The sequence below is a fragment of the Leptinotarsa decemlineata genome, unplaced genomic scaffold (assembly GCF_025532065.1).
Source record: "Leptinotarsa decemlineata unplaced genomic scaffold, Ldec_3_MD MMD2_tig00026328_RagTag_RagTag, whole genome shotgun sequence".
NCBI lineage: Eukaryota > Metazoa > Arthropoda > Insecta > Coleoptera > Chrysomelidae > Leptinotarsa > Leptinotarsa decemlineata.
This window is the reverse complement of record NW_027412688.1, coordinates 10,825,163-10,841,303: the sequence shown is the minus strand read 5'-3', so window position 1 is coordinate 10,841,303 and position 16,141 is coordinate 10,825,163. Positions and strand designations below refer to the sequence as shown.

The window sequence follows — 16,141 nt, the reverse complement described above, 5'->3', positions numbered from 1 at the left end:
CTTGTGATCTTTGTTTAGCGCCATCACTTGCTTTTGTTATTATTTGAATTATTTCCATTCACAGAACCAAAATCCAGCGATACTGTCGCTGCACACTAAATAATCGATACCTGTAAGGTGCAGCAATCTCATTCCGGATTTATTCGTTTTTGTCAAAAGTTATTTACTGTATCTGCTCGAGATATTTTGATCAAACAAAGGAAACAAATAACTTCTGGGGGTAATAATAGATCTGAAATAAGATTGGTGCTAACGAATTGCACTTGTTTGAAAATGCAAAGTAACGGATAACAAACTGGAACATAATTAATAACAACAAAACACATCAAAAACACAACAAAATTAAACACATAATGTCAGTAAAATCTATAGGTGTGTTTATTTAATACAAATCTGGGCGCTCATTTAGCTCTCTCCCTTCGGTAAGCGTACGATAATGCAAATCAGTTAAATCTGCTTCGTTCTCGATATTACATGAGCAAGGAAAAAATATGTTAGCTCCGAGATCAAATTTAGGATTGGTAATTTCTAAATAGTTATGAAAAAATGTTTGCATATCAAAAGTAAAATTATAAATCACAGTGTTACAGTAAAAACTTCATCGATCACATATTACAGGTTTTATGATAACAAATCATACCACAAATGTCAACTTTCATTCAAACACAATCGAGCGTTCGTTAAACATATTTCACTCCAATGACCCTGTGATCACGTGGTCTAAAATTGCACTTGCTCACTCGACTCCAAATTTCAAACTCCGAACATACCTTTATGAAATATTGTCCGAGGTCTCTATCTGTCATAACGTAAGTCGAGAATTTCACTTTGGAAATGGAGTTCAATATGCTTATACCTTTTAGTTTATTGAAAAAGTTGAACATTGAATATATGTAGCAAAAAACTTAGTCAATTGTAGTTACAGTGATAAAAATAAGTGATTCTGAGAAATAACTAAATAAAAACTCATGGATTGGATGGCTCATAATCATTCCCGTTCACTTTCTTCTCGACTTGATTTAGCAAGAGCAAGTAATGAAATGAAAATAGTTTTGAGTTTTTTGGTCATTTTCAAGACTTTTTTCAGCTCATGCAAGTGAATTCATTCCCAGAGTTGTGAATACAAGTGCATCCGCCTCACCGAGTTTTTTAAACTCATTTGCTTCAGTTTCAAATTCTCCTGTTCTCCATCCTATTACAAAAAAAAGTGAAGAAGGTGAAATATCAGCACGAGTCACTCCAGAATGCACATCTCCACCGTTGGTAAACAATTCATCTCTTGTGATAAGTTCACCTCTACAAACAGAACCAGTGGGTAGTAGCCCACTTTTACCTGCTTACCAAGAAAATGTTGGTGGAACCACATATTTTTATCAGTACTCCGCTACCCAGGAAAGCCCACAACGTGCAGAAACCCCCTTAAATACTAGTCTACCAGCAGACTACAGTGTTTATACTGGAAAAAAAGAACCGTCGTTCTTTCTATCAGAAGACCTGCGTAACGATATTCTAAACCGAAATGTTTTAACTTTGATGCAACCTGACCCCTTGCAACACCCCGATCTTCCTCAAGAGGTAGACAGCTATCACCAGTTGTTTCCCCTTGAACCCATACCCAATACTCTGCACAAAGCTCATCTGGGCTACCAAGCGTCAATGTACAAAGCAACCCATATTAAAACAGGTGCACACTACTGCTTAAGAAGAATCCACGGCTTTCGTTTGTCGAATACGAAATGTATGGCATTCGTTGAGTTGTGGAAGAAACTGAGTCATTCCAATATAGTTCAGCTGAAGGAGGTTTTTACAACAAAAGCATTTGGTGATAATTCAATGATATTTGTTTATGATTACCATCCAGGATCTGAAACTCTCTTGAACAAACATTTCTCTCCTGATCAGCCTGGTTATTCTGATCCATTCATCAATGACGCTTCAACTCCGAGACCTTATAGCTATCAAAAGAATAATTTGTTGAGACACACCCAAAACAACAAGCTTCCTGAACCTCTAATTTGGAACTATATTATACAGTTGACTTCTGCTCTCAGAATAATACATACAGCAGGTTTGGCTTGCCGAAGTTTGGATCCAACAAAAATCATTATCAATTCTCGAAATAGGTAACACAAACAATTTCAGTATATTTTTAGGGTATTTTTTATGGAGAAGTCAATGTTAAGGTTTTTCTGGGTTTAGATTCTTCCATAATCTAAAAGAAATAATTGAATTGATTGCATAAACTGACAATGCTATACTGAAAAGTTATTTAATATGAACTCCTTCCTATAGAAAAAGTATAATTAGTAATTGAATTATCGTGAATAAAATGAGTGGAAGGCAAGTTTCATACTCAACTATTTTCCAAATGTCTTTAGAATAGATAATCTATTTTAATTTTCAGTGCATTATTTTTTTTTAATGTCTACAAAATATTTGGTATTTCTTTTTATTGTATGTCAAAACAATATCAAATGGCTGGATTACATATTCTCTAGTCCAGTATACAGGATGTCATCTGGGTACTAAGTTCCCATCCATATTTCCTGTTTCAAGTTCGCACTTCCGTAATGGCAACTATGTGGGCAAAAGGCACATGTTGCTAGACAAAGGAATATATGTTATCCATGTTTTGATTTTTTTTATGGTTTATTAGTAAAATTTTGTATTCTTCCAGTATTCACCTGTTTATCACAAAATGTGTTCTGGTAGTACTGGCATTGTGTTCCCTACTCTATACAATTATATATAATTTACAGATTGGCGTGAAGTTATCCACAGATTTCTGGCCACACATGCCGACGTAGAGGAAAATAAAAATCTGTGGTTGGGATACAAAATTATTAGCACCCGTACTAATATCTGTGGCTGGAAATACCTATTCACTATAGGTTGAACGTGAAATTATTGAGACTATTTGGTGTTTAACATTTTTATAGAGTCTTGAGTAGATTGAGGCGTTGACAATCCTTTTCTCATCAACAATACAGATTAAGGGAAAAATAAAATTGAAAATATTAGACTTACTTTCCAATACCCCATATAGAAATGATATCCGATGATGTGCGTCCATCAAAATCACACAACTTCCATAGTTTCTTGAGAAGATTAACTTGGTGATAACAGTTTTCTTGTTATCTAAACAGATTTCGAAAAAGAAATTGTTGAAACAATCAGACTCATTTTTTGAGATTCCTTGTATTCATGAAAATCACACAACTCTTATAGAATTTTGAATAGATCAACACAGTGAAAACCGTTTTTTTGTTACCCATACGGAATTCGAGAATAAAATTGTTGAAACGATCAAACTAACTTTTTCAACCCCTTGTAGAATTGAAACCAGATGATGTGCGTGCATAAAAATCGCATAAGTCTTATGGAATCTTGGGTAGATCGATGTAATGAAAACCGTTTTCTTGTCACCCATACAGATTTCCAGGAAAAAATATTGAAACAATCAGACTCACTTTTTAAAACACCTTGTAGAATTGGAACTAGAAGATGTGCGTTCATAAAAATTACACAACTGTTATAGAATCTTAGCTAGATTGATATAGTGTAAACCGTTTTCTTGTCACCCATACAGATTTCCAGGAAAAAATATTGAAACAATCAGACTCACTTTTTAAAACACCTTGTAGAATTGGAACTAGAAGATGTGCGTTCATGAAAATTACACAACTGTTATAGAATCTTAGTAAGATCGATATAGTGTAAACCGTTTTCTTGTCACCCATACAGATTTCCAGGAAAAAATATTGAAACAATCAGACTCACTTTTTAAAACACCTTGTAGAATTGGAACTGGAAGATGTGCGTTCATAAAAATTACACAACTGTTGTAGAATCTTAGTAAGATCGATATAGTGTAAACCGTTTTCTTGTCACCCATACAGATTTTCAGGAAAAAATATTGAAACAATCAGACTCACTTTTTAAAACACCTTGTAGAATTGGAACTAGAAGATGTGCGTTCATGAAAATCACATAACTGTTATGAAATCTTGGGTAGATCGATATAGTGAAAACCGTTTCCTTGTCACCCATACAGATTTCCAGGAAAAAATATTGAAACAATCAGACTCACTTTTTAAAACACCTTGTAGAATTGGAACCAGAAGATGTGCGTTCATGAAAATTACACATCTGTTATAGAATCTCAGGTAGATCGATATAGTGAAAACTGTTTTCTTGTCACCCATACAGATTTCGATAAAAAAGTGTTGCAACAAACAGACTCATTTTTTGAGATTCCTTGTAGAATTGGAACCAGAAGATGTACGTTCATGAAAACTACATAACTGTTGTAGAATCTTGGGTAGATCGATATAGTGAAAAATGTTTTCTTGTCACCCATGAAGATTTCGATAAAAAAAATTATGCAACAATCAAACTCATTTTTTGAGATTCCTTGTAGAATTGGAATCAGAAGACAAGAAAACGGTTTCCACTGTATCGATCTACCCAAGATTCTATAACAGTTGTGTAATTTTCATGAACGCACATCTTCTGGTTCTAATTCTACAAGGAATCTCAAAAAATGAGTCTGGTTGTTGCAACAATTTTTTTCTCGAAATCTGTATGGGTGACAAGAAAACAGTTTTCACTATATCGATCTACCCAAGATTCTATAACAGTTATGTAATTTTCATGAACGCACATCTTCTGGTTCCAATTCTACAAGGAATCTCAAAAAATGAGTCTGATTGTTGCAACAATTTTTTTCTCGAAATCTGTATGGGTGACAAGAAAACAATCTACCCAAGATTCTATAACAGTTATGTAATTTTCATGAACGCACATCTTCTGGTTCCAATTCTACAAGGAATCTCAAAAAATGAGTCTGATTGTTGCAACAATTTTTTTCTCGAAAACTGTATGGGTGACATGAAAACAGTTTTCACTATATAGATCTACCTAAGATTCTATAACAGTTTTGTAATTTTCATGAACGCACATCTTCTAGTTCCAATTCTACAAGGTGTTTTAAAAAGTGAGTCTGATTGTTTCAATATTTTTTCCTGAAAATCTGTATGGGTGACAAGAAAACGGTTTACAATATATCGATCTTACTAAGATTCTATAACAGTTGTGTAATTTTCATGAACGCACATCTTCTAGTTCCAATTCTACAAGGTGTTTTAAAAAGTGAGTCTGATTGTTTCAATATTTTTTCCTGGAAATCTGTATGGGTGACAAGAAAACGGTTTACACTATATCAATCTAACTAAGATTCTATAACAGTTGTGTGATTTTCATGAACGCACATCTTCTAGTTCCAATTCTACAAGGTGTTTTAAAAAGTGAGTCTGATTGTTTCAATATTTTTTCCTGGAAATCTGTATGGGTGACAAGAAAACGGTTTACACTATATCAATCTAACTAAGATTCTATGAGAGTTGTGTAATTTTCATGAACGCACATCTTCTAGTTCCAATTCTACAAGGTGTTTTAAAAAGTGAGTCTGATTGTTTCAATATTTTTTCCTGGAAATCTGTATGGGTGACAAGAAAACGGTTTACACTATATCAATCTAACTAAGATTCTATGACAGTTATGTAGTTTTCATGAACGCACATCTTCTGGTTCCAATTCTACAAGGAATCTCAAAAGATGAGTCTGACTGTTGCAACAATTTTTTTCTCGAAAACTGTATGGGTGACATGAAAACAGTTTTCACTATATAGATATACCTAAGATTCTATAACAGTTGTGTAATTTTCATGAACGCTCATCTTCTAGTTCCAATTCTACAAGGTGTTTTAAAAAGTGAGTCTGATTGTTTCAATATTTTTTCCTGGAAATCTGTATGGGTGACAAGAAAACGGTTTTCACTATATCGATCTACCCAAGATTCTATAACAGTTATGTAGTTTTCATGAACGCACATCGTCTGGTTCCAATTCTACAAGGAATCTCATAAAATGAGTCTGATTGTTTCAACATTTTTGTTTTCGAAATCTCTTCGGGTGACAAGAAAATTGTTATCACTACGTCAATCTACCCAAGATTCCATAAGACTTATGCCATTTTTATGCACGCACATCATCTGGTTTCAATTCTACAAGGGGTTGAAAAAGTTAGTTTGATCGTTTCAACAATTTTATTCTCGAATTCCGTATGGGTAACAAAAAAAACGGTTTTCACTGTGTTGATCTATTCAAAATTCTATAAGAGTTGTGTGATTTTCATGAATACAAGGAATCTCAAAAAATGAGTCTGATTGTTTCAACAATTTCTTTTTCGAAATCTGTTTAGATAACAAGAAAACTGTTATCACCAAGTTAATCTTCTCAAGAAACTATGGAAGTTGTGTAATTTTGATGGACGCACATCATCGGATATCATTTCTATATGGGGTATTGGAAAGTAAGTCTAATATTTTCAATTTTATTTTTCCCTTAATCTGTATTGTTGATGAGAAAAGGATTATCAACGCCTCAATCTACTCAAGACTCTATAAAAATGTTAAACACCAAATAGTCTCAATAATTTCACGCTCAACCTATAGTGAATAGGTATTTCCAGCCACAGATATTAGTACGGGTGCTAATAATTTTGTATCCCAACCACAGATTTTTATTTTCCTCTACGTCGGCATGTGTGGCCAGAAATCTGTGGATAACTTCACGCCAATAATTTACAGTTGGTGTATCAATTAATATCTGGATATTTTAAATTTGATACTACACTTACATGATATAGACAGTAAGTTAAGATTAATAATTTGTTAAAATCATACAATAAAATGTCTATCAACAGTCATCTGAATATAAACATTTATATATTTGAATTTGTCATTGTTCTAAAAATAATGCAATTTTTAACAATGGTTTTCAAAAGTGGATGATTGGAAAAATTGGGACCTGCTGAACTCTGCTATGTTAAAAAAACCATTTATTATTATATATTGAGGAGGCCAGCTTGGTTAGTGAAGTGTGTCTCAAGTTCTGATGATGATATTCAGTAAAATGTATACATACTATGAAAAGGTTCATCTAGAAAATGTTTATTTCATTTCTAGGAAGGAAAGTTTTAAAAAACTTCTCGGTAGAAGATATAAAAAATGGAAAACTTTCAAGGAAATTTTAAAAATGAATACACTCTTATACTCGCCCATTAATACATATTATACAAATTTCATGTAACTGTGTTTTAGGTTAAGATTAAGTTGTTTAGGGATAATGGACGTAGTACTTCAAGAAACGAATTCAACGATCAACCACATAACTCTAGTCCAACATTATCAACAAGAAGACTTATCAGCTCTCGGAAAGTTAGTTCTAGCTCTCGCCTGTAAATCTACCATGGCTGTTCAACGTGAGAACATATCTACCGCATTAGATATTGTAGGTCGTTCATATACACCGGATCTTCGAAATCTCATCATGTATTTGTTATCTTCTCAACAAAGGAGAAGTGTCACTGATCTGATGCCAATGATTGGTGCTCGATTTTATACTCAACTGGATAACCTCCACAACCATATTGAAGTTCTTGATAATGAGCTTTCGAAAGAAATACAAAATGGTCGACTTTTCAGGATCATGTCAAAATTAGCCACAATCAACGAAAGACCAGATTTCAGTTTGGAAAGTGCTTGGGCAGAAACAGGAGATAGGTATGTTGATGAATAAAACCTTTTTTGGTTGTGGTGATTTTCAGATTTATAAACAAATTGTTAATAATAATTATAAAAAATATGTCTTTACATTTACGACATAATCAATAAACTTTGCATTGAAAATAGACTTTCCAAAATGATCCATTCCTAATTGTAACATTATGATAATATAACATGATTATGAATGGATTGACCTGTAACTTTAGAGAATGATTACGATTTCAACACTATGTACGACATATTCTATGTAGAAGCTAAGGGACAGAAGTTGAACCTGCTGGAGTCGCTGGAAATAAATAAGGGTAAAAGTTCGGGTACCCTACTGAACGACCAACAGGTGGATGACCACTCACCATTGTTGAACTTTTTTTTATAATACCAAGAAGTTTATGGATATTCAAAATTTACCTGATGTCCAAGAACTAAGAGTGTGATTCTACCTGAGATCGCTTTCACTAATAACCATTTGAGTAGCCCAGTGTGTATCATTCATGTTTGCCGAGAAAGCTACTGTGTTAGCAAAACACATTTAGAAATTAAAATGTTTGTGAAAATTGTGTAATTATTATCATGGATAATATAACATGAACTCAATGTTCACTCCATGGTCCTGTTAGAGGTACTTATAACATGAGCTGAATGTCCACTTCATGGTCCCGTTTGAGGTACTTTTAGCTCTGAAACCACTTTTTACATTCTTGATCTGTCTCCAGTTTCTTCTCGTTCACATTCACAAATATTCCTGGATTCACATTTTTCAGAGTCCCTTTGTATCTATATCTTTTCAATTAGTCATATATTTTTTTACATTCTTGAACTCAATCATTTATATCTGTTTTTATTATCTGTATCAAATTTGTTGAAAATGTTTTTCTTTAACCAACTGTTGCACCCCTACGAATGCAATCCTCAAGAGTTGAAACTTGTGCGAGCTGAGGATTAACGATGTTTAACCTTTCAACATGCGATTCTTAGTACAGGGCGGACGATAAGCATTGAAAATCGATCATCTGAATATAAGGCTTGAAGCACCATTTCACATAGCAGTCAGTTGAATGAGTAAAATGAACCACTGTTCGCCAACCCAACCGGCTATCGTCCCGCCATGGTATATTTATCGGTTACAAGACTTTACATACAATGTTTTCCTGTTTTTAATTTTGTTTTTGGGTAATTTCTTCATTCATAGCACTGTATATTTTATTTGTTTACTCACTTTGAATTGCAACTTCTAAGTACTCATTTTATTGACTTACCGTCAACCTACAAATTTTTTTGTTGAGAATTTATAATTTTCAGAGCAAGGGTAATGGTAAAAAAAAGTGCTAAAATTGTATGTGTATAATCATATGATATTGCTATCAGTACCTAAAAGTATTTTACTACAGCGACAGCTGGTTAACGGAAAAACAGATTTTTTAAACAGAAATGAACGCCATCTTGTGTAGCTTGAAAATGGCATTGCTAAAGTATTTTTTCAATGCCCTTCCAAATAACGTCAGAAAAAAATTGAAATAATATTGTCAAGTTTCAGTGTTTTACGAATATCTCCTGAACTAATTGGAATTTCATAAATATTAACCCTTCAACGGCGGAATTATGTTTTTCCAGAAATATGCTATGCCAGGTTGTAATTCCCAATCTTTATGATCAAGTTAGACTCTTTCAACAACTTTTTGATATATTTTTTATTTCTTTTGTGATATGAGTGCCGTTACCATTAGTGATATACAAAATAGTAGAAATTCAAATATCTGTTGCAAATTGTCAAAAATGTTTATTTTGTGTGAAAAATATAGTTACAGTCTATACGTATACCAACATTACATTTAGAACAAATTGTTCGGATGCTTGAGAAGCAACCTTCACCAGCACAACGTTTTCTTTTTTTTATCCTTAGTTAAAACTAATAAATGGCCAACCTGATCATATCTAATATCATCAGATGCCGGGTTTAGAGTAACGCTGTTTTTGGATGTAGATGGCCTTCCTGATCCTTTTGAAACTGTTTTGTATACCTTTAGATAATGCAAAACGATTTGTCTTCTGTAATTTAGTTGACTTATTGGTGGTTTGCTCCTGCATTTTCGCCTAACACCATGCATTCACCACACTTGTGTCCAGCAACCAAGTAAAAATGGGCCGCCACCACTTTTTCCTTCTGTAAGATATACGATATCTTGAGATATTTTCATCCATCAGGTCGGTTCCTCCCATAAAGCGGTTGTATTCGGTTTTAAGCGATGGACACGATACCTGTATAATTTTTTTCCCTTCCGAGAGAATCTTTTCACTAAAGAAGTGGGATTTACTTCATGACTGGTAGAGGCTACGTTAACAACATTATTATCCAGCCACTTCACAACAATGATTCCATCTTCTTTATCAATAGCTGATACGTAATCACCTCTTTTCTGATATTTAGATTTAGAGAACATATTTTTCGCAGGTAAAGGACAGCTTTTCGGGTTACGGTTGTCGCGGATTGTTCCCGTTCCATCATAGCCGCGTTGTTTCAAGTAATATAAAATATTGAAACCAGTAAAAAAATTGTCAAAAAAGAATTGTAATGGAAGTTTAGACACATCAGGAGAAAAGTCGTCAATCATGTTGATAAGAGGAGCTGCACATTTTCCGAATCCATTTTCATAGAAAGTATTTCCTCTAGGATTGTTCTTTTGGTATACATCGAAATTTACAAGATACCCCGACACAGCATTCAAACACCATTCCTTGTAGTCGAATCGGATTGGTTTTCCTCGTATGAATTGTTTGCTGGGATGTCTTCCGAAATATTTAACCAGGATTCATCAAAATTTAGGTGTTGTTCAAGAACAAAATTTTTAATAAAATTTGCTCGTAGTTTATCCATGAGAGGTAATTTCCACATTTTGTCTTTATTATTAGGTTTCGTGTTATCAGCACAGTGTAAATATTTTATATTCTGAACAAACCGATCTCTACGCATGGCATCTGACACAATGGATACGTTCAAGTCCTTTTCTGTACTCCAGTTCATGTCTCTTCCAAGCAATTCATAATACCCACTCAGAATCATGATGGCTATGGCGCATTTCATCTCCCCAGAAGTAATTTTAGGATCTGAATGATTTAAAAAGACAGCATATTTTGTAGACTGCTCAACAAGTAAGTCAACAGTTTCTTGTTCAATGAACTGCTAAAAAATTTCGACATCTGTTAGATTTTGAAATCTGGAGTAATCAGGTTCAGGAAAAGCTTTTTTATTTGGAATTAAATCGCCATTCTTTATCCAAGTGATTTTTTCCTGTCCTGGTCTGGTATACGGACCTTCATTATCTTGAACAGGCTCGTCTGGCTCTACATTCATAGTTCTGCTCCAGCTAATAATTGTTGATCACTAAGATTATCGACTAAACCCCCCTCCTCTTCGTCGCCTAAATCTTCATCGGTCAAAACGTTTGCTTCCGGAGGTTCTATAAATATATCTTGAACATCTAAGTCATCCTCATACACCATTTGTAATCGAAGGTCGCGATAATCCATGGCTTGCAAAAAAAGGGCGTTTTTAACAGTCGCTCGATACGCGCAACAAGCCGCTGTAAACGTCGAATGAGAACTAACGAGTAGAGATATGTATGTAGTAAATATCCCCTCTCGCAGATTTCAAATTTCTAACCTCAAAAATATATGGCGGCACTTGATGTACAACCTTGTAAGCTTTACCGTATGTTAACGCTAGCTGTTGAAGGGTTAAAAAATTATTTTAAATAAACTTTGAAATGGTCAAAATACCTAGTTCATCAAACTTGGAATCTGTCACAGTTTCCAATTCTTTTATATTGGCTCTATTTGGACACAGTATAGTAACATGAAAATCTTAAAATCGATTATTTATTATAGCATACCTGACAACATATAAAACATTTGTTTGCTAATCTTGAAAAAATACACCATTAAAAATAGGTAGCAAAATGAATTTCTCAAAAATAAACAAATTATGAAACGTGATTGAACTTTGCAAAACTTCTCGAAATTGTAATCTATAATTGTGTACATTCCTCAGTACGTAATATCATATCTCCGTAACAACATGGATTTATGTCTAACAGATCCACCCTAACAAATTTAATTGTATTGACTCAAAATGTTAGTGATGTCTTTGATAAGCGTGGTCAAGTTGATGTGATATACACTGATTTTGTTAAAGCATTTAAGCGACTTGATCACATGACCTTCTACATAACTGCCATATCTCAGCAGTACTTTTCATTAAATCCTACTCACTCCAACGCAAACAGTTTGTATCATATAACGGCTTTGATTCTTTTTATTACAGTCATTCGTCTGGAGTACCTCAGGGATCGAATGTCGGACCATTACTATTCTTGTTATTTATTATTGACCTCAGTAATTATATCGATCAAAATAAGTTATTTTTCTGCAGATGATTTAAAAATATATTTACCTGTCGAAACTATCGAAGATTGTAATACATTGTAACGACAGAAAATATACAGACATGCTGTGAAGTCAACAAACTATATCTTAATGCATCCAAAAAAGTAGTGTCTTATAGTAGGAACATGTCAGTCATCGAGTACAGTTATTCATTAGATACCATTTGACTGTCACTACATGACAATTGAATATCTTGGTGTATATTTTGATCAAAATGTGTCTTTTTCCAACCACATTAGATCGAAAATAAGAGAAGCATTGAGAGTTTATGACTTCATAGTTCGCAATTGTAGATCTTTTTCAAATATATCTGCTCTAATTACTCTTTATGTTGCTTAGGTAATGTCAAAATTAGAATATGGCTCTGTTCTATGGTCTCCATTTTACAATTGCTATAATACGTTAATAATAATAATAATAATTTTATTAACTATTATCGGTTCATAATGTACATATGATAAGTCAATAATTGTAATATTATGTTATATACATATTAAGAATAAAAATTATAGTTAGTCATACTTGAATAACAAATCAAAGAATTAAGATAAAATATAAATATAAAAACATAAAACAGGGCACCTAATATATAAATGTTACAATTTAAAAACAAATACATATATTATATTACATTGGGAATTATTCCCAGGAATTATCACTCCAATAGTCTTTTAAACTATAAAAACATTTTTTTATTAAGAATAGTTTCGAATTATTCTTAAAGATTTTATATGATTTTGACTCCTTGATTGAATCAGGTAATTTATTGTAAAGTGAGATAGCATTGTATATTGGAGAATTTTTAAATTGATTTGATTTGTGTGAGGGTATCCTCAACATACCACCATGACGTGTATGATAATTATGAGTAGAAGCATTCATTTCAAGAGATGCAAGATTATTTCTTACATAAGTCACACATTTGAATATATATATATGCATGGATGGAACTGATAATATATTTTCCCTTACAAGAATAGGTTTGCAGCTATCACGATAATCCATAAAAAAAATCAGTCTTATAATGCGCTTTTGGGCAACAAATATTCTATTAAAATCTCTACCACATCCCCATGACATTATATTCAAGGAAATATACGGATATGCCATTGCAAAATATATACTTGAGAGTTTTTTTTTTCTTCTACAAGTAATTTCATCTGCTTAATCGCGAAGAATGCTGCATTAAGTTTCTTGCAAACCTCATCAATATGTAGATCCCAATTTAAAGATTGATCTAACATGGTTCCTAGAAATTTAACATCATGTGCCATGGCTATTCCATCAGTTATATCAACTCCATCTGGAATGTTATTTATCCTATTATAAAATATCATCAAAACAGATTTGGAGGTATTTAATATCAAATGATTCATCCACACCATGACGTAAATCTATCAATAACCTCTTTGACTCCTGTTAATACATCTTCCAGTGTAGACCCAGTGATTGTCATTGTGGTATCATCTGCAAACATAGTTATGTGGCAATTGTTAACATGTTCTGAGAGGTCATTAACAAATACCACAAAAAGTAAAGGTCCCAGTTTAGAGGACACCTGAATAAAATGGGGCTGTACAACGGAGACCTCAGCTGCAGATTATGCAACGAAGAGATAGAAACAGCTCTACACATCTTATGCGAATGTGAGGCACTGAATCACAGGGGGCAGGCTATATATGGACGTACAAAACTACGCCCAGAAGAATATGACGAACATCCAACACGGAACCTGTACAAACTAGTACAGGGAACGAGACTGATGGAATGAATGTCATGAGAAGATAAACGCAATAAGCCCAAGAGACTGCAGTGTTTTCTGGAGACTTGGACAAGTCAGACAGCTCCCAAGGTACAAAAAAAAAGGTCCCAGTACTGATCTCTGAGGAACTCCCAATGTCACACCATGTTCCTTGGACACAATATTGTTATATTTGACTGTCAAATGCCGACCACTCATATAGGATTTTATCCAAGTCAGTATGTTATGTGGAAAATCAAGCCTGTCTAACTTGATATATCTGATGAAACAGTGTCAGATGCCATTGAAAGGTCAACAAAAAATACTAATTACAAAACTATTGGCATCAACTTCGGAGTATATGTTATTAAGATAATCATAGGCAGCGGTTTCTATGGAACAATCTTTCCTAAATACACAGTTATAAATTTCTTTACAGAAATTGGTTACCATATAATCAATACTAGTGCTGGTAGTGTGATCGTTAATGTTGGTGAATATTTTTGTAGGGCCTAACATATTGAATTTCAATTTAAATGAGTTGAATAGATCCTTCAATAATTTGGTATTAGTATCGTTCACCAGATAATCTATATTGAAGTCCCGACACAAAATTATATTTTCAATTTTATTCTCAGCAAGTTTTAATGTATGTAATAACCAATCAAAAAATAGATTCAAATCTCCGCTTGGAGGTCTATAAATGGTGATAACTATAACTCTAGAATATATTGTTGAAACTCATCAAAGTTTTTCATGAAGAATGTTCAATTTATGGTATAGTTCTATTATATGGGTGTTTACTCCATTTTATTTTTTTTTTTCCATTATATTTTTTGTTCTTCATATTCGTAAATTGTAACTGTAGTTATGAGCACCTATATTACTTTTTTAACATATTAGTTAACCATACTTCGACCAATTTGTTCCATACCAACATGATATTCCTAGTTACTGCACAGGAAATAGTAACACCTTACCTGTACCACGCACCAACTATTCCAGAACAATGAATTCTCTAATCCACAAAGGTTTTCTAGAGTATAACAAACTTCCAATCAAGTTAAAGTAATGTTACACTTTATCTAACTTCAAACATGAGTCAATTAACTTTCTTAAAATGAATAACAATGTTTGATTATATACAAGTGCAGAAATTAATTTTTACAAATGTTAGTATTATCAACGTGAACATGTAAAAATCCAAATTAGTATTTGAAATAAAGGTATAAGTATTCGTAGATTATGAGATTTGTCACCTGATCCATGTTGAACAGATGCACCGCAGGCTGCATGAGCCTAACCTCAGGTCTCAAATTCAAATTATTTTTTGTGTGAATAACAAGTAACATCTTATTTTTGTGACTTTGAAATTAGAGTAATTAGACAGGCAAAAAAAGTTCTGTTTAGGCGATTAATGTGTTGAGAATGTTGAATATGAAAAAAATTTGATTTCAACTAATAACGAGAAGTAATTAATATCTTTCTTGATTTTCAGGTACATGCTGAAATTATTTAGAGACTATGTTTTCCACCAAGTGACAGATGAGGGAAGCCCTTGGCTAGATATGGCACATATTGTTCAGTGCCTCAATAAATTAGACGTAGGCGTTCCAGAGAAAATCAGCTTGGTTTCTCGTGACGAACAAAGCGTATTAGTAGTCTCTTATGCAGAACTGAAGCACTGCCTCGAACAATCATTCTCTGAGCTCGCTAGTAGTTCTGGAATCCACCATGACCTAACAGGTGTTGGCGGAAGGGTTGACGATAAGCTGTAATGTGTCTGTGTTACTTACATGTACCGAGTTGTGATGTGAACAACTGACGAAAATGGTTTAACAATAGTGATTGTTTACCAAAAATGTTGTTTTCAATAATATTTGAAAATGCCCTTGAAGTGAAAGGTTTTTTATTTGATAGTTTTTTTATCACAAAAAATATTATTGAAAACATTTTTCCATTTTAAATTACGGAATAGATATTTTTTGGATAAGTTATATTTTTCTTTAAAAAAATGTATTAAATATAAATAATAAAAAGTTGACAAACTAATTGCTAAGTTTCGTTTCACTTTCACCAGAAGGCACTTTAATTGATGAATATTTTGAAATCTGTCCAAGGCTTTTCATTGTGTTGGTCATGATATGGATGCAAAGAAAGGTACATATAAAAAAAAGTAGAGGTTCGGACTTCCATTGTCCAAAAACTGTTATCAGGTTTGAAAATTCTACCAGAAGAAAAATTTAGTGACATTGAAATAACAGGAGCGGGTATAAAATTTTGAATTGTCATAGTAATTATATCCACCTTCATATTTCATCAGGAAAGTGCTA

The 16,141-nt window shown here is 33.1% G+C and overlaps 1 protein-coding gene across 1 annotated transcript; it reads left to right on the top strand.

The window, feature by feature from the left end:
* The first annotated feature begins 788 nt into the window (after positions 1–788).
* On the top strand, positions 789–15,860 carry PAN3 (Poly(A) specific ribonuclease subunit PAN3). Its single transcript, XM_023160547.2, has 4 exons — positions 789–1,032; positions 1,088–2,123; positions 7,163–7,624; positions 15,307–15,860. Exons 1-4 carry the CDS (start codon positions 969–971, stop codon positions 15,584–15,586), a joined length of 1,842 nt encoding a protein of 613 aa, XP_023016315.1. The 5' UTR covers positions 789–968; the 3' UTR covers positions 15,587–15,860.
* The last annotated feature ends 281 nt before the right edge of the window (positions 15,861–16,141 follow it).